The 25,541-nt window shown below is 36.4% G+C and overlaps 1 protein-coding gene across 1 annotated transcript; it reads right to left on the bottom strand.

The window, feature by feature from the left end:
• Window positions 1-1,667: 1,667 nt before the first annotated feature.
• On the bottom strand, window positions 1,668-24,045 carry PAIP1 (poly(A) binding protein interacting protein 1). The gene is made up of 11 exons (XM_070938888.1): window positions 23,699-24,045; window positions 17,729-17,877; window positions 17,273-17,461; window positions 11,509-11,621; window positions 9,621-9,732; window positions 8,517-8,642; window positions 6,862-6,968; window positions 5,383-5,500; window positions 5,197-5,251; window positions 3,926-4,010; window positions 1,668-3,260 (listed from the first exon to the last, which is right to left on the bottom strand). Exons 1-11 carry the CDS (start codon window positions 23,916-23,918, stop codon window positions 3,152-3,154), a joined length of 1,383 nt encoding a protein of 460 aa, XP_070794989.1. The 5' UTR covers window positions 23,919-24,045; the 3' UTR covers window positions 1,668-3,151.
• Between the last annotated feature and the right edge of the window lie 1,496 nt (window positions 24,046-25,541).

Raw genomic sequence — 25,541 nt, 5'->3', positions numbered from 1 at the left:
CATAACAGTAGCAAAATTACAGTTATGAAGTAGCAACGAAAGGAGCCTTGGTGGCGCAGCGGACTAAACTGTTGTTAAAGTAGCACTTAGCTGCAGCTGCCTGCAATTACTGCAAATTCAATTCTCACCAGGCTCAAGATTGACTCAGCCTTCCATCCTTCCGAGGTAGGTAAAATGAGGACCCAGTTTGTGGGGGCAATAAGCTAACTTTGTATAAAATAGAACACCACTTGGGGGCGGGCAAAAAGCCCTACTAAACAGGTATATACAAAAGTATGAAGGCTATTGCTCAACGCATTAAGCCGCCCTGAGTCTCTGGAGAAGGGTGGCATATAAATCGAACAGATAGATAGATAATTTTATGGTTGGGGGTCACCACAACATGAAGAACTGTATTAAAGGGTCGCGGCATTAGGAAGGTTGAGAACCACTGGTTTATACAGTAGTCACTGTCATTTCCTGTGGTCTCTGATGGACAGTGAGATATACCCAGTGTTCTTCCTTTCTCATAAGCAAACTACCCCCCCCCCCCACTGAAACTTTTTCCCCTCTAAACATTTGAGATTCCGCCTCCCAACCTTTATTTCTTCTGTCTTCCGTTATGAAATTTTTGTATTGTAAAACTTGATAAGCCATAATGGCTGAGTTCAAACCACACGTTGAATGATGTATCCAGTTAACCTTGTTGGGTTGTGTAATATACTAACTCAACGGTCCTTGATATACTAACGCAGGGGTCTGCAACCTTAAATACTCGAAGAGCCATTGGGACCCTTTTCCCACAGAAAACACTGGGAACCACAAAATCTGGGTGGGCGTGGCCAACTTGATGTCACTTACTTCCACCAGTCACATGACCCACCCCCCCTAGCCACGCCTACCCAGCTGGTCATTAGGGCAGAGAACCAGTTGTTAAAAACACTGGGAGCCACAAAATCGTTTTGACATCTCTCCCCACTCCCTCCCTCTATCTCCCTGTCTCTGCCCTGGCCGCTTCTCCATTCCCCACCGTCGCCCTTACCTTCTCAGGCCAGGCTAGGAGTGACTGGGAGGGAAGAGCGAGGGGTGGGGTCAGCCAGTGGTGAGATCACTTGACAAGGAGCCACAGCAGAGGGCCCATGCAGCTCCGGAGCCACAGGTTGCTGACCCCTGTACTAACCAGTTCACACCACACACTAGATGAGATGATGGTGGCTGGTTTGGGATTGAAGTATGTTGTGTAAATACTGTTCCTTGCAGAGGATTTAGTGTTTTGTACTGTTGGAACTAAAGCACACATATAGAGAGAGATCCATGTGGTCCTCAAGTCTTTCAATTTTTTTAAAAAATGGTATCTCCTGAGGATGAAGATTTTGAAGAGGGCGAACAGAGTTGAATCCAGTTAGTATTTCAGCAGGAAAGTATCAAGAAATATACATTGGGCCTTAGGCTAGACAGGGAGATTGCAATTGAAAAAAAAAACATCCTGCCAGAAGGCAATGGGAACACACACACACACACACTGTTGTCAAGAAAATATGGATATGTACATGTAGTCATCAGGCCTTAAATGAGACTTCACCAGCAACTATAAAGATATTACTCCTCAGCACAGAAAAAAAAAACAAGGAAGATTTAATATTCTTTCTTAATGAAAATGAAAGCACTAAAGAAGCAAATAAAACGTATCCAACAACAACAAACTGTTTATTTTTTTTGCAAAATATGGTGTTAACTAAAAGCTAAACAACCAGAAGATGTAATTTTATACTAACTCATTTAACAGACACAAATTGTACCAAGTTATAACAGTGCAATATTAAACAGCACTATTTACATACATATTTACAACTTATGTCTTTATATAAGTTATTTAACCTACTGCTCAAGAAGTTCAACACATTTGGTGTTAGGAAATAAGATTCTAGGTAATATAAAATAGTGAATAAAAATGTTAAAAGTATCCTGGACAAAAGTTTAGAGAGAAAAAACCAGATGATTTAAAGGGAAGACATAATCAGTAGACAAATTTCTTTGTAAACAATTTACTTGTTAAATGTGATGCAAACTAAAAAGAGACACGAGGGCTTTCTTTTTAGTATGCATTTCAAAGACACAAATTATGAACTTTGAACTAAAAAAATTGCTTCTTTAAAATTTCAAAGTGAAAATCAACACAAATGGCTGAATTCAGACATTGTATTTTGAAACCTCTGAAATAGCAAGTCCTCATCTTAGATCCCAATGTGTAAAAATCTAATTATCCTCTGCAAACATGAGCAAAGGTCAGTGTCAGAATTTCTAGGCTGCTATTTGTGGATCAAAATTTAAAAAGCATCCTAAATCATGGATTTTGGGGGGCTTTGCAACATTATCCTTCACCTGATGAACCAGATTTTTTAACTAATATTTTAAAGTAATCCTGATTAGCATTAATCATTGTTTTGTCAACACATGCCTGACAATAAACAATGGGCTAAAGCAGGAAGTATTAATATGAAAATGGGTAAACGAATATACATGACACATTTCTGATAATCTAAAATCATACTTCAGAAGATGACCAATATGACATTTAAAACTCAGTAATGATGCTGAAGACAGCTTTGATGAATTAAAACATCAATTGACAATGTAGCTGTTTGAAAATTTAATTTTTGTGCACAGCTCTAAATTGTCCTTGGGTGGTTACAATTTTCATGATTTGTAAAATATTAAGTAAACAATTTGGCAACTTCATGAGCCTAAAAATGTGGGGTAAATGCTACAAGCTATCCAAAGGAAAGAATGTACAAATCCATTCCAAAAGCAAGTCAAAATGCATTACGATTGAAAGGATTTTACTTCAGAAAAATGTGAATTTTAAATACAAATTTAATCTAAGTTGAACTTTTAGATTAATGTGACGCGCCAAATAAATTTGTTACAGCAAAAACACTGCTTATTTAACTGTACATAAAATAAACTATAATATTTACATATTATTCAGGATAAAGAATTTCACTTTACAATTGCTTCTTTTTGGCAGATTCTGTTTAACAAGAGGGAAATTGCATACTTGGAAAAACTTAATTTCCTTTGATATGGATTAAAGGATTTCCCATTTGTTTACTTATTGTCCATCTATGTTGTTTTATTTTTTTCAAAAAAACAAATAATATTTATGTAAAACTTATTGTTTCCTCTTGCGTTCAGATTCTAAGCAAAATTTTTCAAATGCTTCTTCAATTTCTGGATCCATCTCATCATCTTTTTCGTCATCATCATCATCATCAAAATATCTGCAATAAAATTCATGTTAAATACACAATTTTCAACATTCAAATGTTAAAAACATTAAGCAAAAAAGATGAATACAAAAATTAATGTTATGATTCTGGCAAGCTCTCATTGCAAACTAAGTTTAAATTGCTTAAGTGCAAAGAAGTTCACATTTATAAATATTAGCATCACTTATGAACAAGAATGGTCAATTTAAATTCCTAAGTACAAAACAAGTATTCTTTCCAACAGGAAACCACCTACATTCCAGCTGCTAAGGTCTCCGCTGCACATTCAAATATAAACAGGAATTTAAAGGATCCAAAAAACAGAAAATGATCAGATAAGGAACTGAACAGAAAGATAGAAATAATAATCTTAAAGTAGCTTTCTTGCTGTAGGGCCTAAAATATTATGAAAATATTCTTTTCAAAAGCAACAATTAGTAAAAAGAGCTCTGTAGATCTCTAAGGTATTGATTAACGTTATCATTTAGTAGAATATCAGCAAATAAAACTGAAAGCAGTAGTCAGTTGTATATAAAAAGTTCAAATACTAAAGTATTTTCAAAATGATAAATTTTGACAAAAATATTCTTGAAAAGTGATGACCAATTTAGGAATGTTAATGATCAAGCTAAAACGATTCTGTCTGCATCACAAGTTAGACTAAAATAAGAACTTACTGGTCTTCAGCTCCTGTTCCATTTTCTTCATACCCTTGAAACAAATCTTGCCTTTCAAGAAGTTCTTGATATTTCTCTTGGTAATCTATAATATCAACATTTTATGAAGTACCACATCCAATCTTATTTATTTACTATATCTATTAGTAAAGATATTACAAATATGTATCCAATAGGCAAACATAATTTGGGTAAGCTCTTAATAGCACATTGAAATAATTCGCTTAAATGTATCATTTTATTATACTTCATCATGCTTATCCTGAGTTTTCTCTTCCCCTGGCTTTTCTTCAAATAATGTTTGCACTCAAGCAGCATAGCTCCTCATTAAAGAACTTGCAATATATTGTACTCTAGAATGGTATTCTCACTGCCAACAAAAGTAAACGTTTGCAATGCACAATAAAGTGGAAAGACACATTCTGTGCTTTAAACAATGAATCAAAAGCAATTAAGTGCTAAGCAATGGAAAGTTACACAAAGAAAAAAGAGATTGGGTATGGAATAAAGGATGACTGAGAGCAATCATTGATTGATTAACTGTCATCAAGTAGTCTTAGAAATCCCATACATATAGTTCTTATTTAACAACCTTTTGCAGTTATGATTGTGGGGAAAAAGTAACTTTGTAACCAATCTTAAGCCTTGGTGGCGCAGTGGTTAGAATGAAGCACTGCTGACTGCTGGCTGCAGTTCAATTCCCACTGGTTCAAGGTTGACTCAGCCTTTCATCCTTCCAAGGTCAGTAAAATGAGGACCCAGATTGTTGGGGGCAATAGGCTGACTCTGTAAACTGCTTAGAGAGGGCTATAAAGCACTGTGAAGTGGTATATAAGTCTAAGTGCTATTGCTAATCTTCAGATTTAAGAAAGGAAAATTGAAGTAAGATCGTAAGAACGGTTGTAATTACTTTGTTTAACAATCAAGCTGCTAGTCCCAATTGTGGTTCCTAAATGAGGATTACCTATAGATGGATTTTCTCCATAATGATCTGTCACAAAACTTTATATCTCTAGGCTTTACTTATCTTTGTTAATAATTTATCTACAAATGACAGAAACAGCAATGGATTCAATGTTCTGCTGATCTGACTGCAGACAATGAAATTAGCATGACGCTTAGAATTTCATCTGAATGGATAGAAAGCATTTTCTGGAACTTTTAATAAAGCTCTATCTATTTTTGACTGCCTTCTTTGAGAACTATAAAATTTAAATTTAATTAACTTCTACTTTAGCTATTTTTTTGCAAAGCAAATAATTAGAACATACCTGGATCTGCTGCAGTGAAAGGCACACCCTCAGATGTGTAAAATGTTGGTTCATTCTAGAATTAAAATATGCTTTATTTATTTATGTTTCTATTTTTTAATCTTGTATGCTTTAACATTTGTATATCTATTTCAGTAAAGCTATCTCAGGGATAATCTACAGAAGAAGAATGCCAGTATACTTTACCATGAAGTAGTTAGGATCGTTTTCTGGAGTTGCTTCCCTGTACGTTGAAGCAATATGTACCCTTCCCCAATTACTTGACCGCAGTTCTACTAATTTTAATAGCATATGCTTTACATCTCTGTAACAGAAAAGTAGAAAATAAAAATCATTACGTTTACCATTAGAATACACCTAATTTATTATAGCTTCTCAAAATGTAAATAAAATTTAATGCTAACGCATTGTCAAAGAACCATATTTGTTATCAGTATTCTCATACATTAAATATAGGTATTAAATATGACACATGGCTTTGAAGAATCTACACCATTTAGGTTGGTTAAACAGAGTTATTTAAATTTAGCACTTCTGTTGATTTTGTCCTTTCTGCTGAGTTCAAGGACTCCAGCCTCTTTCCTTATCCCTCTTTAAGTGTACCATCGTCTCTGTAAGTGTAAATGTTTGTATAAGCATTTTCTTAACTCTAACAGTTATGACCAGGGGTCTCTAAACTTGGCAACTTTAAGACTTCTGGACTTCAACTCCCAGAAGTCCAGAAGTCTTAAAGTTGCCAAGTATGGAGACCCTGGTTATGACAAGCAGTTCTGGTCTTTCCCTAATATCTATTACAGGTGCTAATTCATACACGAGAAGTAGCCTAATGATCTAGGCAAGGTCTAGGTTAGCAATAGATCGTGCTGACGTGCTGATTTCTACAACAAATAAGAAAGACAAAGCGGATATCATGGATACCGTGATCACTGCAGGACTAAAGACAAATGAAGTTTCTTTGAAGAGTGTAATGCAGGGCTAGTAAAAATGAAGAGTGTAATGCAGGGCTAGTAAAAAATCATAGCCTGTAGAGAATAACACAGAAGGCTTTGCTAGTAAGCACAGGACAGTTTGCAAAGTTCATTTTGGTCTACCCGATTCTTTCTCTGCTTAAGCACAGAAATGAAAGAATAAAGAATGAGTATGGAATTAAAATATAGAATTATTTAGGGAATATATGAAACTCTCAGGTTATTATTTGCTTTACTTATTAATCCAGAAGTTATCTAACCTGTGTCATTTTGTGGCACCCTTCTGATGCAAAGATAGGATGCTGCAAAATTACAGAACTACAAAAATTAAAATATCGTACAATGCCATGTGAGTTCATTGCAGTCTTCTAGTACACAGTATTAGTCTTAAAAAAATCATACAAAATATGTCACTGTTCAAAGTAATTGCAAGGAGATTTTAAAGAAGGCAAAACATATCTATTTCCTAGGATCCTCTAAACATTTTTTACTGTGTACATTTATTGAAAGATGTGTTATTTAAATATGACAGATATTTTAACACACACTTCACAGTCCATTTTTCCTACAATAAATGATAATTTTTGTAGGAAATGAGCAAGACAGCTACAAATGTAACTGTTCTTTTTATTACATTAGAAATGTAATAAACAGTTCAGTATAAGATAACTGAGAAACCACTGAATTTTCTTACTACCTGCTGCAATTTGCATCTAAGACAACATTTTCAATTTTCTGTATTATGTCATCCATATAAGGATTTCCTTTTTCTTTCCATGCATCTTCAAGGACAGATCCTGTCAACTGGGAAACAAATAAAAGCGATGATTGAGAACACTCGTCAGAGTAAACTAATTTGAAAAATTGAGTTGCATTCAGAATTGGATAAGAACTATGCTTTCTAGCCTTTCTTCGACTACAGTCTAAGCTTCTTGCAAAGCTACTTTTATTTATATATTTATAAAATACGAATGGCTGCTCAACTCATACCAAAAGTTAACAACAAATAACACCCCCCCAACAAGCAGCACAATACATTAAAAAAAAACAATTGAAGCAATAAAATGGCAACCAGATTAAATTGCACTGCAACTCTATCAATTGATGCTCCACTTATCTGGACTCAAATGCCGGGGGAAAAAGCCAGGTCTTGACAGACATTCCAAAGGTCTGAAGGGCCAGTGTCAGCCAGGTATTAGGGCAATTTGTTTCAAAAATAAGCCCCCCCTCCCCCCTCAGAAAATACATCACTAAAGTCCCAAAAGGTGTCGGTGTCGGGAGCAAGAATGGGCCTTACTGGAGCATCTGGGACAACCCTAGAGTAGGTAATCCTGCCTATAACCATGTCCTATATCATGTAGGGCTTCATAGATGATGTACGGAATCTTGAAGCCTTTTAGAAGCCAGTGCAGCTTGTGAAGTAGAGGTGTATTCATAACCACAGAAAAGCCTTTAACTACCTGAGCCACCACATTCTAGACCAAGAGAAACTTCCAGAAGTTCTTCAAGGGCAGCCCCATGTACAGTCCATTGTAGTAACCCAAATGGGAATTGATTAAGGTATGAGCAAGGCCCCCTGGTCCAGCAACTGGCACAGAAGACAAAGTTGTTCAATAACCTCCCTGGCTATAGCTGTCACCACTCTTCTGGCAGGAGTTGTGACCTGAGCAGATGCACAATGAATCTTGAGCCTAGTTCAAGAGACCAAAATGTAAACTCTCAAATTCTTAGACCTCTGGGTCTCAAGACCTACTAACTGCCCTTCAAGGTAGATCAATCTAGGAAAGTAAAGTTACGAATGCTAATACTACTTTTATTATAAGGTACAGAATCTTCCAAGTCTGAATACTTCAGGAGAACTATGTAAAATCCTGTCTAAAACACTTTGTTCAATTACATTTCTCTCTTGGGCTTGGGTTTTTTTTTGTCTTCTAAGTGTTGTCTTGGTTGTGATTCTCCTGTTCCTCAAGGTTATTCCTTCTAGTCATTATGCCTACAGCCATTAATATTTGGAAGGGTTGGCTGAAGCCTATTCTTCCACATCCAGATACGGGAACAGAATTCTGGCAGCTTCGCTTGGACAGCCATGGGTAGAGATGTAGCTGGATTATCATCAGCATATTGAATGCGAGGATATCCAGTAATAGGACAGGTTATCCATGGACAACATGTAATATTCAACCTCCCATTTTTGCCAGGAGAGCTGAATGTACTTCCCCCAAGTAAAAAGAACACTTAATCACACCACAGTATTTATACTAATATTAATATTAATCAACACCCAAAGAGGCTCTATTAATAATTAACACAACTGTTTTTTTTTAAAAAAATCTCAGAATAAAAATGTCTTACTTTCAATAGTTTTACTGCACAAATTAAATTGCTGTCCAGAGGATTTGAAAAAAGTGTATTTAATAGCTCATGAAGTCCAGTTTGAAGAATGTCAGCTCGAGTTACTTGTCCTTTATTTCCTTTTACCTATAAATATGTAAAAATAACATCTGCATGAAAGTTTATAAAATCAATATGGAAATTAAAAACTATTTCAAGTTCTTGGTATTTTTCTATATTAATTGAATAGCTGATTATACAATAGAATGCTTTACCTCAAGAAGGCTATTTTTCTCAGTTCAAAATTTTTTAGCTGCCATTTGTAACCCAGCAAAATCTTTTATTTATTAAGAATCACTCTCAATAGTGAAATCGGCACCATATAAATTTAATAAACAAATAAAATTTAACTACCTGTTAGATTTAATTGAATGAGAGAACTCACAATTTTATACCTAAGAGGATATAAAAATACTACAGTAGCATGTTGCAATTGATTCTAGTGAAGGAGAAAAGTTTGATTCATGACTGTTGTATTGAAAGGTATCATTCTAGCAATAAAATGATCAGGACAATATGTACAAACATGCTACCACTTCATTTTTATAACAACATCTCTGGCTCCTCTTCTGAACTGTTACGTAAATAATAAAAATCTCCATAAATACAATTTATTTCTGGAAACATAATGGAAAATATGCTTTCTGCACTTTATTTTTTTTTTGATATTTTTTTTTTATTTTCAAAAACACAAACAAAACATAAAAACATAATCATTCCATACAATTATAGACAGTGTATCAGTCAGTGGTATTTTTGTGCTTCTCTTCTCTTCAATTTATCTCTCTGCACTTTATTCAATTGTTCATTTAAAATAATAATTTGCAAATTAGTACAGGAACAGCTGGTGTTTTTTTTATAAGGATGCAAGCATATGACAATTAAAAACAAAATTAAACTATAAGAAATACTCTAATAAAGTTTTAAATTTGTTCAGAGTTTTCCTATTTTCAATGAGTTACAATGCTCTACAGATGAATTCTTCAGCCATTTTCCTTACAAAATGTCTAGCCAGAATTATAGATTGTAAGAAACAATTCAATCAGAAAGAAATATTTTTTTTACCTCTAGATTTAAATAAAGTTCAGCCAAAAACAGCACAAATGCATGAAATCTTTTCCTCACAGCATCATCACCTTTGGCAGCTCCATCTCTATTTTCAAATTCTTTTTGACACCTAAAAGAGACAATTTTGTATTTATTGGTAAATTCATAAAATATGATTTAAAAACTGAGGCATATATAATGTTAAAGGATAACAGGAAAAAGATCAACATGTATACAATAATTTATCTATGGTTGCAAAGTAACAAAACATTCAAATAGATTATGCAGCTTGATTATATATTTTGTTGTTGCTTGGGATGTCATTTCTGAACCCTTTTATCCCTGATGGCATGGTCAAAGTTTAAGAATCATCATAACTATCATCCAACACCACGAGTGTCAATAGTCTGCTTTAACATGACCAAAAAGGGACCCCAATAGTAAAATATGTAAACAATGATGGCTCCATGTAAAACTTTAATCTGATGTATTTAGGGGCAATAGCATTTCATCCCAGAATATCTGGTATGACTTTCACCCAGGAACAAATATGGATGTGGGTCTTCAGTACTAGGTAAAGACTCTCTTCCTCCCCTCCCCCCACAGGTAGCTTATTCTGCTCTCTGTGGCTGATATTTCATTAGAGGTTTTCCCCAGACTTGTCTCCAAAGAAAGAACAGAAAGCTGGTTGTTGCAGAAAACAGTATTGTAGTAGATTCTAGTACTATTCCCACCATTTTGACTTTCCACAAACTGCTAGAAATCTGTTTGTTCTCCCAAGTGTTTTTTAAAATGCTGTCTTCTTTTTCTTACTATACTTTGTTTTTAATGTTTTATCTGAAAGCTGCCTAGAGTTGCTATGGAGTTAAGCAGCCTCAAAATTGGGGGAAAAAAACATGTTTATAGACAAACACAGGCTTTATTTTCTTGACTTGATGATGTCCTCAAAGGCAACATTCTTGACCTTAGGGGGGAACAAAGGAGGTTCACCTAGTTTATCTGCAAGATGAGTCAGAGAGTATCTGTTTATTCTGAAAGAAGTAAACAGACTCTGAGTATCATCTCACTTTCATTAATATTCATTTATAAAGTTTACCTTTGAGAATATAAAAGCAAACAGCACAACATAATTGACATTCAAAATCTCAGTCTCTTGTTTTGCTTGTTCTTCCACAGGGCTCAAAATTCAAGTCTGTGGCAAGCAAACCTCCACATTGCTTACAATAATTGAAACAAATAATGTCTGATATAAGAAAAGCTAAAGATTTTTCCCTCTGAAATTTGCAGATGTTTTGATTCATTTTTAGTTAAGGTATTTTGTTCACTTGAAATTTCAAATAATATTTCTGGAAGAAGCAAGTTTGAAGAAAAGTGTTCTTCATTTTTAACAAAAGAGAAATGATTTTAAATGTTGAAACAATAGTCCTGAGCAATACATATCTAGCATACTGTATTATCATTCTTTTTTTTTTAGCCTTTTACATAAGCTTGGAAAACAGATACTGCTGCTTTAAACTATTCTATTAATAATGAACATCTTAAAGCAGCAACATTTTTCTTCATCCTTGATTGGAAGTGTGGAAAAATGGACTGCTTTAATGAATTGTAGAAAGGGCTTGTGTTAGCATGTTCTGTGAATTGTTTTTAAAGTATGCAGAGCTCTAATGCAGAATACACACAGAATCAAGATTGACAGTCTAGTTTCTGTCAATGGCAGCTTCTTTCAATATAACAAGATCTGCAAACTTCCATTTCAACCTGATACAAGTATCTTACGAACTAAAGCTGGTAACAATGCATAGATAATTAATTTTGAAATAAAAAATTGTCTTGAAAAGTTCTTTGGAAATATTGAATCAGAAGTTTTTTTTCTATAATACACTCACACACATACACATGTACTGACCTGGAAAGGAGTAATGTTCTGAAGTTGCCATTTTGTGGATTAATCGTGAGGTGATGAGAGAGATAATTGCATAGCCGTGCCCCAATATAGGAAAAATTGGGGACAGATGTAGCCTTTGAAAACAATCAGAAAAACAACCAGAATTAGACATTTTCAAAAGTTCTGTGGTGGTTGTATATTTTCTACTTATTTCAAATATAGGTAATATTCTGAATACTGTTTCAGGAATTTTAAGTGGCAAGTCTCTCTGGATTTTTGCTAAAACTTGACATCACAATAAAAACTGGATAGTCATTAATAGAACATTAAGGTTGTATTTGACTTCAGAATTGAATTTTAAGGTTGGGACTTGAAAGAGTTTCTCAGAGATTTAGGAGTTCTTACTCTCTCATAAAGAGAGTAAGAAAAGATTGCTTAGAAGTTAGGCAATCCTTCTTTTAAACACATACAAATTCTCTCAAATTATTAGTTCACTTCTTTATGAGAGCCAGTTTGGTGTAGTGATTAAGACACCAGGCTAGAAACCAGGAAACGATGTGTTCTAGTCTTGCTTTAGACACAAAGACAGATGGTCTTAGGCCAGTCAATCTCTCTCAGCCTTAGGAAGCAGACAAGCGGGAGCCACTTCTGAAATCTTACAGGGACTTGTGCAGGAAGTAGCAAAGAGTCAAAACAACTCAAAAGCATATGAACATTACTAGCATCACCTAATCTTTTACTTTATAACAATTGTGAAGACACATGTACTTTATAACAATTTTGAAGACACATGTACATCAATCTGTGCCCAGCATTATGAATTCCTGAACCATTTCATTTTTTACAGATACACAGCTTCCTTTCCCTGAATGTCAATTTTTTTAATTGAGAAAACAAAATTGCCCTTGCTAGTTTCACTTTCCTTTAACAAAGAACAAAGCCCATGCTAAAACAAAACAGAAACCAAATGCACTTAACATAACTCACCACAGAATATTTACAAACAAATGCTGCTTTGTAATCTCAAATGAATTCCCTAGTGGATTCATGTTCTCAATTCATATCCTTTGTCCTCATTTTCAAAATATACAGATGGTCTTAACTTTGGTATTTAAATGTTCTTTTTCTACAATTACTATCTTCCACAGTAAGTATTATTTTGCTACATTTATGCAGCAGATGTTTTCCAAGATTAAAAAACCAATTTCTTAAATGATGTACATATATAAGATAAACATATGTCTACAAGTAGTCCTTGACTTACAACTGCTCACTTAGCAAGTGCTTGAAATTTTAATGGACCTCCCTAGGGGATACTTACAATCTGAATTCAAAATTTCAACATTTTCCCTCACGGACACATGACTAAACTTTGGGCACCTGGCTATTAGGCTGCATTTATGGCCATTTGCAGCATTCCATGGTCACATGACCGGGGATTATGACAGTTTTGCTGAAAATCAGCATGTCCTGTTTATGGCAAAACCGTGCTCATAGCAAACCTTTGATTTATTCAATGACCACTGCAAAAAAGGTCATATAATTGGGTTGACCAAACCATTTTATCATGGTCATGAGTTATGACTGTGATTGGCAAGCTCCGTTATGGCTATTTACTACCTTTATAGTAAAAGAATAGAGAGATGTCATGCTTAGAATACTATTTTCAAATTTACCCATAAAAAAACAATCTATATCTGGTTTGATTAGATAAAAAATGAGGCAATATTAACAAACATCAGGGTTTTTTTATTATTATAAAATACACCAAATCAAGAAACCAAGACTGACTGTCCTAATATCTACTATTTATTATGAAAGCATTGTAGAAAACCAACCTATTACTCTTTTATATCTAAGGTTTTCATGAATTTGTATTGAATTGGCATCTATGTACTCCTACCTAACTCCCCTCACAGAAACAAGGTTCAAAGGGGCATTTAAGCTATTGAGTCTGCTTAGGTCAAGAATCCAAATTAAAGTGTCCTTGACAGATGGCTGTCTAAATTCTGTCTGATCATATCCAGAGAAAGCAGCTTAGGTCTCCCTAGATAATCTGTTCTGGTCAAATTGTTTTCTACCATTCACTCAGAACCTGTTTTCTTTTAACAGAAGACCATCATTCCATGCTATGCACTCAGGACTGATAGATAACACGTTCCAATAGAAGAGAATATATGTAGTTCAGGTTTGAACTATGGAATCCTTGGTGCTCTCTGAGCGTGGCTGTTTGCTTGCAGATGTTTCATCACACGACTAGATAATGTAAACCACTTAGAGAGAGCTGTAAAGCCCTGTGAAGAAGTACATAAGTCTAAGTGCTATTGCTAATATCATGATCTCCCATCATGATCAACATCATGATCCTAATATTAGCTAATCGGTGATAAAACGTATGCAAGAAATAAAGAGCACCTAGGACTCCAGACAAACTGTTTTTGCTGTCTTCTGTGTAACACATCTTGATAATTTTCACTATTTTTATTTGCTCAGTTTCAGTTTGTTCACATTTTTCTTAGGAGTCTAGAGCCCAGAATAGGACATTCTCCTGAAAATGAGACAGTGAAATAATTATTTTGTCTGACTGGAAATTATATTATTGTTGGTGCTTCTTTTTTCTCAGCAAAGTACTTTAGATCTTTATTGAATTCAATTTGTTTACAGCCCATTTCCCTACATCCCAAGATTGCCGTGGATACTAGCAATAATTTTCTCTGGAATTTGGCACATTCACAAGAAACCTAGAATCTGACTTGAATGAGTAAAATTCTGTTACTGCAATCATAGCATCCTAAATGAGACGAAGCTTCTAGCAGCCTAAAGATTCCAATGATATATTTATTTAATTTATTGCCACCCATCTAACTGTTGAAGTGATTCTGGGTGGCTTATAAACTGTTAAAATCTGATGTAAAATAATTAAGATTAAATAGAAATTAAAAATCAAGACCACCCAGGGATACAGGAGAGGATGGGTGGGGATCTTTTATCTATCCTGTCAGTCATTCTCAGCAGAGGGCATCACTCTTATCAGGATCCCAGACCAGCCAGCAGAGCCAGATTTTAAGGCTCTTCCAGAAGGCCAGGAGGGTGGGTCTGGACTTCACCTCTGGCAGGAAAATATTCCAGAGGACAGGGCCCACAGAAGGATCTTCTCCTGGACCCTGCAAGCCAAATTTTTTTTGAAAGACAGGATCTAAAATAGACTTCTGCTGGAGTAGGACAGACCAATTCCATTGGGGTGAGATGGCTCCTCAGATATCCTGGACATAAAGGGCTTTAAAAGCATTAATCAACACCTTAATCATTCAACAACAGTGTTACATGTGCTACCTGAGGGGCCTCCAGAACTGTTTGTACTGCTGCGTTCTGCACCAGTGGTAGCTTCCAAATGTAGAGTGAGTTGTGGTCAACCAACTGAGAGATGACAGGGCATGAGTGACTGTGCAAAGTGCCTCATAATACTGGAAAAAAATATAGTGCTGGATTCAGTCCTAGGTTTCTTTCTCCTGCCCGTTCATAAAGAACTGGTAACTGGCATTTCCCTCTTCTCACTCTGCTAAATTTAATCCTGGCATTGCTGTATCGATATGATCTTGTATTTTATTTCCATCTATTGAAGTTTTAGCTTTCCTAGTTTTTATACCATTCACAAATTTGAAAAACAAAACAAAACAAAACCATTTTCTCTCTTTATCTGAGTCATTAGGGAATATATTTAATGACCAAACTACATGGCAGTCCATTTGAAAAATACTCTCTCAAAACAATGATTAACATTGTCTGTAAACCTTTCAAGTCTCCAAAGGATCCAACTAACATCCCATCCCATCCCATCTTCCACTAGCTTGCTAATAAGAATATCATGGGTGTTAGGGTGTGTGTAAAAATTATTTGTTGCTTGTGCAACGAGCAGAGCAGAAACACACAGGGAAGGATGTTTAGCTGACGTCCTGATGCGTTATGTCCATCCCATTTCCGTCATCTGCTAAGAAGTTATTCACTCTCCCCCACTCCACACACACATTAAAGAATTTGCCTAGCAAATTGCTTGGCAATGACTGCATTATTTTCAAGACACTAACATACTGATTTAGGATTTGAATTACAATCTTTCCAAATACTGATCCCCCCACCCCTTTTTGAAAACAGATATTGCATTGCTTTCCAGTCATCTGACACTTCACACATTCTTCAGAATTTCTCAAAGATACTAATAAGAGGTTTGGACAGATCATCATCCAGGTATTTCATGGCACTAAGATGCAATCCATATGGGCTAAAAATTTGAACATAATTCAGAGCCAGTAGGTATCCCTTAATTCAAATTGAAATGTGCACCTTTTACTGCTTCTTTTCAATTGCCTACTGGAATCCATATTCTTTTCAAAAACAAGACAAAATAGATGCTGAATTTTGCTGTTCTTTTGTCATTTTCATTGAGGGGATGGTAAATTGTTTTCTTCTCTATTTATTTTGAATATATTAGCAGAAGCTCATTTTATTATTGCTAGCATCCTTCACTTAATTCAGATAATTTTTGTACTTAAGCCTTCTGGACACCATCGCTACAAAATTGGACTATCTCTGTGCACTCTTGATGGTCCATTCCTTTTATCTATATATCCTTGTGATTTTCAGATTCTGTAAAAAGCATTCTGAGCACTTTAATATCTTCAACTATCTTTCTTTCTTTCTTTTGTTGGAACTATTTGCAATTTAATTTTAATAACTCAAATTTTAGGATTTTCACATTACCTTCTCCATAATAAAATGTTACTATTGTTTCCCTATTATAATCCATTTTCTTGACATCCTAAATATGAATGTAAGAGCATTCAGCTTTAGTTTCTTCTAAAATAAATAATCTGCAAAATATATGGCTATTTTCCTTGCATGTTTCTGTTACTTCTGCTTTATATACAAAAACTTTCCTTTGGTTAGATTCTAATCAAAAACAGCTGATTCGCTGATGATTTTCTCCTAAAAATAATGCCTAGAAGTTTACTATACACTCTTTCCATTTATTTTCTTGAACAAAAATATTTGGTAACTATTTCTCAGTTAAGCTAGATTGCAATGTTCTTTCATATCAGTTGTTAAAACAGATAAAGTACACAATTAATTTGCTACTCAATATTCAAAAGAAATGCTTCCCTCTATTATTTTATATTGCACAACAAACCTTTTTTTCATCTCAAAATTTCCAATTGGTCTAAGCTTTTAATTATTTGAGGTAAAGATTTTATTGCATTACTTATTTTAAGGATTTATATGACTACCCAATTTGCAAAAATGAGACTCTCTGAGGCATACAGTAATAACATCCAAAATTACAATAACCATTAAAAGGTAACATAATTGTCAACACACCTGTTACACCTACCTGCAAGATGAACCCCATTCTGCCCCTAACATCTGAGGAAAAACCAGATCTTCAAAGTTTTCCTAAAGGCTAGAAGGATTGGGGCTAGTTGAATCTTTGGGGGTGTGTGGGAGGGAGAGGAATTATTTCACAAGGCAGATGTGAAAGCAGAGAAGGCCCACCTCCTAAGTCCCAAGAGATGACCCTGTTTCAAGGGTCCCTTGGGAGTTGGGCGGCATAGAAATGTGACAAAATAAATAATAATAATAAATAATAAGGGAGGGACCTGGAACACGAGCTCTCTGTTGAGGCATGTTTGGACAGGCAGAAAGAGGTTCCTCAAATAACTTGGTCCTGGGCCATGTATTCCATTGCTTTATTTACATAAATTTCTAAAACCATAGCTACCAAACACATTACCTGTTGATATAGGAGTTCAACAAGTTCTTGTAAAGCTTCGTATGTAGTCACACAGCCATTTAGAATTTCTGCAAAATGTGCTATTTCAGTTTCAAAACAGGCTGGCTGCGCTGCAAGATGATTCAGAAAATCCTGCACATATTCTGTTGAAGTTGGATATCCATCACAGTCATCTTCTAAAGAAGATTCCTAAAAATAATTATCAATTTGAATTGGTTCATTATCATTAATTTAGACTTAAAATTTCTCTATATGTTGAGTTTAGTATTCAAGGAATACTAATGGAATGACATTAATTTTAAACATTTTAATTTTTAAATCTACATCACAAAGGAAATTTTGTTTGAATGAAATAGTTATTCTTTTAAGAGTGAATGCATTTCCTAATTTTTTAAAATAAATTTATAATTTTTTTTATTTAGATGGAACAGGTAGAGAGAAATTCTTAATACTTACAGTATGATTTGGGGTATATCCTGATGGGTAAAATTCAGGAGCATTTACTGACAGCTTTGACATTGCCACTGGAGCCACAACCACCTGAGGTTTAGTTACTGCTGAGCCCGGATTTTTTTTTTCTGGTAATGATGCAGGTCTTGCTGGCTCTGAAAAAATATACAAAACCTAATTAAATAGCTTTCATATGCTGCACTATATGTCAGTTTAAAACTACCGTTATCTATTCTGGCAGCAGACAAATACAATCTGCCATTATAAATTACTAGCTCAGCAAATAATTAGGGGATATGTAATTATAAAAAATTATATAAATAAACCAGTAAAATATATTAAGTGTATTTATTGAACAGGTGAATGAGTAGTGCAGTGGCCTAGAGGTAGAGCTCTCGCCTCACAATCAGGAGGCTGTGAGTTCGATCCTAGGTAGTGGCAGATATTTCTCTCTCTGGGCACAGGAAGGGCATCCGGCCAGTAAACACTCAGCTCCATTCAGTTGCCCTGACTCCACCCTGATGTAAGGGATAACGGGGTCATTAAAAGACAAGACCAAAAAAAAAAATGAACAGGTGAACCTTCACATGTGACAGGATGTCACATTCTCTCCTTCCCTCCTTATACACCCTCAAAATCCACTATAGAGCTGTTTTAAGACACCTGAAACTAATGGAAACTGCTTCTGTAAACAGAAAAATAGTGAGATGGATTTCACTTACTATTTTACTGTTTTTACTATGGATATGTCAACCTTAGTGATAAATTCCTTCCAAGATATTTTACAATATTAGACTCCTTAACAGTAAAAAGCAATTAAAAATCAAGAAATATTGCCTCACTAGGCAATATCTGAAGCACTACGAAAACAGGGGGCAGAAAGTTTTCAGGAACAAGAGTTGGTTTAATAACACATCTAAATGAAGCAAGAACTCCTTGAATGTTCTGTGACTCTGGAGCTACTGCTGAAAAAGTGGTTATCTAGTACCCTCTGATCTTATCTATTGAAGTTATATAATGCATGTGAGTACATGCTGACATCAGAGTCTACTTTATGAGAATGGTGAGGCATTCCTACTCTCTCCTCTTACTCTGTTGGGAGACTTTCTCCTAGCATATTTGTTTAATTTACTGACTGAATTTCTAAAGCCTGAGGGTGAGGGAACAATTTTTAATTTTTTAAACATAACTTTGAACATTTATAAAATAGTCAAATATATGGGAATTGATAGTCAGCTGCTCTCCTTTTTCTATCAAATGCCATCATGGGATGATAGTCTAAATGGAGTTGGTTCTAACACTTTAGTGGAAGTAGTGGCAGTGAGAGATCTGTATATACATATTTTTTTACTTAAGCTTCATTACTTGACTATATTCCCAGCTTCAGAAGAGCTCTATTAACCCTGTACCAAAAGTGGCCAATTAAAGAAGATGATGAGCAGGACATGAAGATACCATTTTTCATTGTCGCTCCAGAATATATAAGTCAGCTACCTGTAATTCATATAGTTGTCAAGATTAGTAGCCATTGGTAGATATATCTTTCACGTATATTTTAACGAGATTTGTTTTTAATTTTAAATTTTTCTCTATTTTTATTTTATACAATTTTTTAAATTTATAATTGTTAAAAATATATTAAATTACTTAATTTCAATCAGATTCTGCTCCTCTGACTCCCTTATACAAACTTGCATTGGTTTCATATTTCATATGATATATATCTGTATATTTCATACACATATTTCTCCTTCCCATCTATATTGCTATCCTGGCAGGATGAATCTAGTTCTCACCAGTATTCTGGTGGAGAGTCTGAAAGGAAATGCATCCTCCTCTACATATTGTTTTTTTTTCTCCTTTAAGGATAGTTGAAGCAGAACAGAGAGAATTCTCCCAGAGTTTGGTCAAATAGTCTCACTGTTGACTAACTTTGGAAAGGATTGTACTAAATTACAAGAATGGTCTCTGAAAGTAATGAAAGCACTCTGAAATTAAAAAGTAATGGGAGTTGAAAATGACTTCATTTCACAGTCCTCTACTGAAATTAATACAACACACATATAAGGAGTGGTTCCTGAGAGGATAAAAATGGCCCATAGCAGTGGAAATGGTTGATATCTCTTTTCTAGGTAACATTAATTCTGTTCAAAGACTGCTGTCTGCAAGAATACATATGATGGCGCTGTAAGAATCTTGCATCAATTTTCAAGATGCGTGTCAGTTATGCCCATTCTTGGACCAACGTGACCTTCTCAGAGTTACCCACAATACCCACAACCTGGTCACCTCCCACCTGGATTATTATAATGCACTCTACATGGGGCTGCCTTTGGAGAGGGTCCAGAAGCTTTGGTTGGTTTAGAATGCAGTGGTCTGCAGTTTTACACAAATCTAGACTTGTGCATGTGTCATCTCTTTTGCAGGAACTGCACTGGCTACCAATCTGCTTCCCAGCACAATTTAAAGATACCGGTTATCACCTTTAATACCCTACATGGCTTGGTACCAGACTATTTGAAGGACCACTTCTTTCCCTTTACATCTACCCAGCCCACCAGGATGGAAAGGCAAGATATGTTATGAGTCCCATCTATTAGGGTGTTCATTTGAGGGACCATGAAAAAAGGTTTTCTTGGTGGTGGACCCTTCTCTATGAAACATCATTCTCTTGGAGGAATGACTGGCCTTCATCTTGTTGCTTTTATGAAAGGCCTTGAATAAATGATTTTTGTCAGTGGGATTGGGGATGAATGAATGGAGATGGAGCCAATCAAGGGGTTGGTTTGTGTGGCTGCTGCCATGGGGGTGGGGGCAATGCATATGGGTTTTTATGTTTGGATTTTTAATGTTGGAAGCAGCCAGGGATCACCTAAATAAATACATTTAATTATAAATAAGGGGTATTTGCATTTTTAGAATTCAGTATTAGAATCTGTGGTAATTTAAATGTAAATTGCTATCAATCAGAGGAAAAGTTGTACTAATCTTATAGTCCAAGATTTTTCTAAAAGTTTCTAAGAGAAAATATTTCTTTGAAATTTTGAAATCAATGGAGTAGAATAAACCCAGTGACCCTGACTCTAATCCAAATTTAACTGGAACATCTACAGCAGATTTCAACCTTAAGAAAATTATTGAATCAGTGTGAAATCTGCAAGTCACAAAGAAAAATACAATTTTAAAATACCAAGTAATAGCTGACTATCATCATTGATTCTGTTCACATACTGTTAAAGTACATAAAGTACAGTGTCACTTCAAAACTGCAAAATAAAATCATAGTGCATAATGATTTATGTCTATATAGTACAGCAAGCTAATGCAGCTCTTTTCCAACAGCATCCCAAAGACTGAGGAATTATTGGATAGGTAGAATATCTGGCTGATTACCTGAATCAAAGAATCTTGTCCTTTTTACCTCCTCCAGAATGCTGATTGTAATGCCAATCAAAGAGCACTAATCTAGGAAGGCTGTTTACACTGCTGTAGAATTGTTTAAAGGCAGTTAATACCCAATGGACTTCTCTGCCCTACAGCCTTCAACCTGTGTACATCTAATGTGGAGCCAGAAAACAGAAGCAGAAGTTACGTTAGCTACTAACTGGGATTGAGTGGCGAATAGCATCATGCATTTTTGCCAGCAATAGTGTATGTGTGGGGGTCATTCTTACACTAGAGTACTGATGACATTATCCAGCAAAAATGCAAATGTTAATATGCACCACCCCTCTTATGAAAAGATAAACAGTCCAGGTTGTAATATACGATATAATCACAAGATAACATTTTTGTTTTAAAATGCTACCTCTTCTATCTGAGGACAGATCCTTATACTGCCTGGCTTTAAATATTATTTAAAATATACTGAGATCCTTCAATGTCGGAAAAAAGGAAGTCAAACATTGAGCATCCTTCCAATACCTAAGAAGATATGAATATTAAAATGAAAGGTAAAAAGTACAAATAGGATGGATCAAGAGCAATACTGTATTTTATTTATTTATTAGATTTGTGTGCTACCCATCTCGTCTAGAGGCAACTCTGGGTGGCACACAAACATTAAAAACCAATAAACATTAAAATGATAAATAATAATAATAATAATCAAAAGTTGTATAGATACTATTTTCTGAAAAAAATTAGCAATCAATTTATTTTAACAGTATTTTAAAAAGCACATTATTTCATGATTATTTTAATAGTGCCATAAATATTTATGCTATTTGACAGAATTGAATAAACTATCCCTCCCCAAGGAATAAAAAATGCCACAGCAGGCATTTATTGAAAACACACGTTCTTCTGACACATTTGTAGCTTGATAATATCCTTGTAAAGTACAAGAATGGTGAAGTCCTAGAGATGGGAACGCCTGGAAAAAAACCAGAAAAATTGGGAAAAAAACAGTTTTTTTCCCCATTTGTCCAGAATCTGAACTATTGAGAGCTATGAAGGATGGTCCAGAACATTTTCAAGTAAGTGAACAAATCAAAGTTATTTAGAAATAAGCTACAGGTAATGATTTTAATAGAATTTGCTTCTCAATCAGAGTGCAACATGTAAACATGGTTTACACAGGTTTTACCTAGATTGCTATTTATTCTTAGTGTCTTATTGTACATTGTAAAATTGATTTAAATATAAATTCAGTTTATGTCTTTTACATGCCTAGAATAGAATTACTTGAGTATCTTAATTTTTTATTTGGATTGATTAAATATAGTTGTACTAAGTTTAATGCATCCCTAAAAACTTGAGTATTCAGAATTAAGTTTAGGATTTTTTTTTTGTATTTTTATTCACATGTTTAGGATTTCACAGAGCGAACAATATACAAATTTGGAACTAAATTCTACTGATTGAGCAAAACGATGTCCAATTGGCATAAAATTTAGCATCAGGAAGGCAAAAATAAAAATAAGTTATTTATTTATAATAAATCCCTTATTAAAAGAGTAGTGTCTTCGTATTTATATTCCCAGGAGATATAGGTATGAATGGGTTCATGCATTGAAAAGGTCAAATCATACATACCTCACCAGAAGTTACACAAATATAGATCAATGACACATTGTTACAACCCTACAATATCTATTCCAGGGCATTTTAAAGGGCAATCTAAACAGAGGAAGGAGTATTCAAGGAATAGGATTGCTAACTGCAGCTGAAAGCCAGTCAGTCATTCTACAATATCCATAGCTATATTCATATAAAATGAAGCTAGACAGCCTTTCGTTAAGTTAATAATTCGATTCCTTCTTTCCTTCCAAGTAAAAAAAAAAAAAATCAGCTTTCTACGAGCAGAGATGTTTCACACTACAATTTATAATCGTTTATTCGGAAGTCCCATTACATCCACTGGCAATTAAAACGAAAGCGAAGCGTTATCTAAGAATTGCCCCCGCCTAATATTTGCAAAGCTCACGTTTGGATCTCATCTGGTGAAACGGCCAAATCTCACGCAAACTGCACACCGACAACACCCCCCCCCCCCCACCTCCACCAACACAACTTTAAATGCGATTTGATCGTTCACTGTTATCAAGGACTACAGCAAAAGGCGGCCGGGGCTTAAATTAAGGCGGCTGCGTGTTTTATTTCTTTGAAAAAGCAAAGGTAAACCTGGAGTATGTTTTAGTATGTTGCCACACAACTGCAGAGCTTGGAGACCGAGGAATGTGGCGAGCAACTCAAGAGGGGCGTCGAGAGACATTTGGAAGCGGGTGGAAGAAGGCAACCTCCCCACCCCCACTCCCCCATAATGGTGCATTAAGGAGGGGACGGTGGGGGGGGGGCGTGGGACGGCCTTTTTCTCACCAGGCGGGAAACGGTTCCCCAGCGGCCCATCCCTGGAGGCGAGAGCGGACTGAGGCCCCCCCCACACACACATTTCCTCCACCCAAACCAAGCCACAGAAACTGGGCTGCTGACCCGGGTGGGGTGTGGGGGGGGGACGACGGCGGAGCGCAGTACCTGAGGCGGCGTTGGTGCCCGGAGGCGCTGTCTTGGGCGGCCGGAGAGGCTCCTGAGGACGCGCGAAGCTCTGCTTCAGGAGCTGTTCGGGAGTCCCGAAAGTGCCTCCGCCGCCTCCGCCTCCGCCCCCCAAGCGAGCCCCGCTTTCCGGGGCCAATGGGGCACCACCCCCTCGGCCTCGACCAGCGCCGGGAGCCCGGTCAAAGCCGTTGTCGGACATATCAGCTCTCCACAGCCTTTGCTTCTTTCGAGTGGGGAGGGGGGGCCGCAGCAGGGTCCGGGCCGCCCGCCGCCCTCGCCCCGCCGCTCTTCGTCCTCCCCACTCCGCTTCCCCGCTTCTGGTCGCAGACGCGCCGGACGAACGAGAAGCAGAGCGGCTCTAAGCGATCCCCGCCTTTTGCGCACAGCGCCTCCTAGCGCTCCGGAGGCCTCTGCCAGGACGTCGCATTAACAATCCGGCAAGTATAGTACTGTACGCACACACAAGCGAGTTCCCTCCAAGGCAAGGGCCTGAGCTCGCAGCGCCCTCTGTTGGCACAGCGGAGGAAGCTTCTTCCGGTTTCGAGGCTGCCGTTGGGGAAGCCAATGTTTGCTGAATGCGCTATAGGGGACGGTCCGGAAGGACGCTTAGCCAGTCTGCATCAAGACTAAGCCAAAACAAAGCAAAGCCTTTTGCTTAGAACTTTTAACTAAGTTTTCGGCGAACTAAATTTATTAGATCGATGTGCCAATCCAATTCAGTAAAAACAAGCGAGAAAACAAAGGAGAAGATAAAGGCAATAAAGTCTGACACATTTAGATTTTTAGTGTGTGTGCCAACTAGGGATATCAATGCAATATATCTCTACCACCTTTACAAAGTCCCCCTTCAAAAGCATGTAGCTGAAAAGTGTTAGGCTTGATTAATAATCTTCACTGGCACTTGAAATTCCATTTCTTCTTGTTATTGCTTCACCAACAAATCATTTTGAAAACAATTGTTTGTACTGTAGTGTTGGAAGAAATGTCCATCTGGGTTCAGTTCCAAGTGGAGAAAAAGACACTGGAAACATGGAGACTGCTTGGAAAGATGGTTTAATGGTGGACAGGAATCACATGGCTTGAGCTCCTGAGCAGAATCACATGGCTTGAGTTCCTGAGTAGAAAACAAAGAAGCCCCAGAATCTGGGAGTGCCTTGGTTTTTATGCCCTCTGTTGGGCCCCACCTCTGAGTTTTTTCTTCCTTTATAAGAAATGTACCCTGATTGGTTGTCAAACTCCCAGGTGGTCTGGGGTCTTAGCTAACTTTGTAGGTGTCTCTCAAGCTTGCTTGAGTCTTGTGATGAGGTGAGTTTCTGTTGCTAGATGGGTCCTATTGTGTTGCAGATGAAGGCCCATAGATGGAAGGTGGGGGGGAGAATGAGAGAGTCTGGCTGAGGCCTTAATGGCCCATTGACAAAGGTGTGTGTGTGGGGGAGGCAGGAAGCTGCTTTGTTTTTAAAACATGTTTCTCCATTCCTCATCCAGGGAAATATAATATTCTGCCTTTTATTAAATATTTCCTAAAATATTTCATTCTTCTAGGAGAGGGGTGAGTGCTAACTTCCTACAGTTAGCACCCACCCCTCTCCTAGAAGAATGAAATATTTTAAGAAATATTAAAAAGGCAGAATATATTTCCTTGGATGAGAAATGGAGAAAGATGTTTTAAAAACAAAGCAACTTCCTGCCTCCCCCCACCTTTATCAATGGGCCATTAAGGCCTCAGCCAAGCTCACTCATTCCCCCCACCTTTGTCAATGGACCATCATCTGCAACACAATAGGACCCATCTAGCAACAGAAACTCCCCACATGGCACCTGG

The sequence above is a fragment of the Pituophis catenifer genome, unplaced genomic scaffold (assembly GCF_029215685.1).
Source record: "Pituophis catenifer annectens isolate HBS135680 unplaced genomic scaffold, rPitCat1.0.hap2 SCAF_2, whole genome shotgun sequence".
NCBI lineage: Eukaryota > Metazoa > Chordata > Lepidosauria > Squamata > Colubridae > Pituophis > Pituophis catenifer.
Note: the sequence above shows the minus strand (reverse complement) of the source record. Positions and strands in the feature narration are given on the sequence as shown.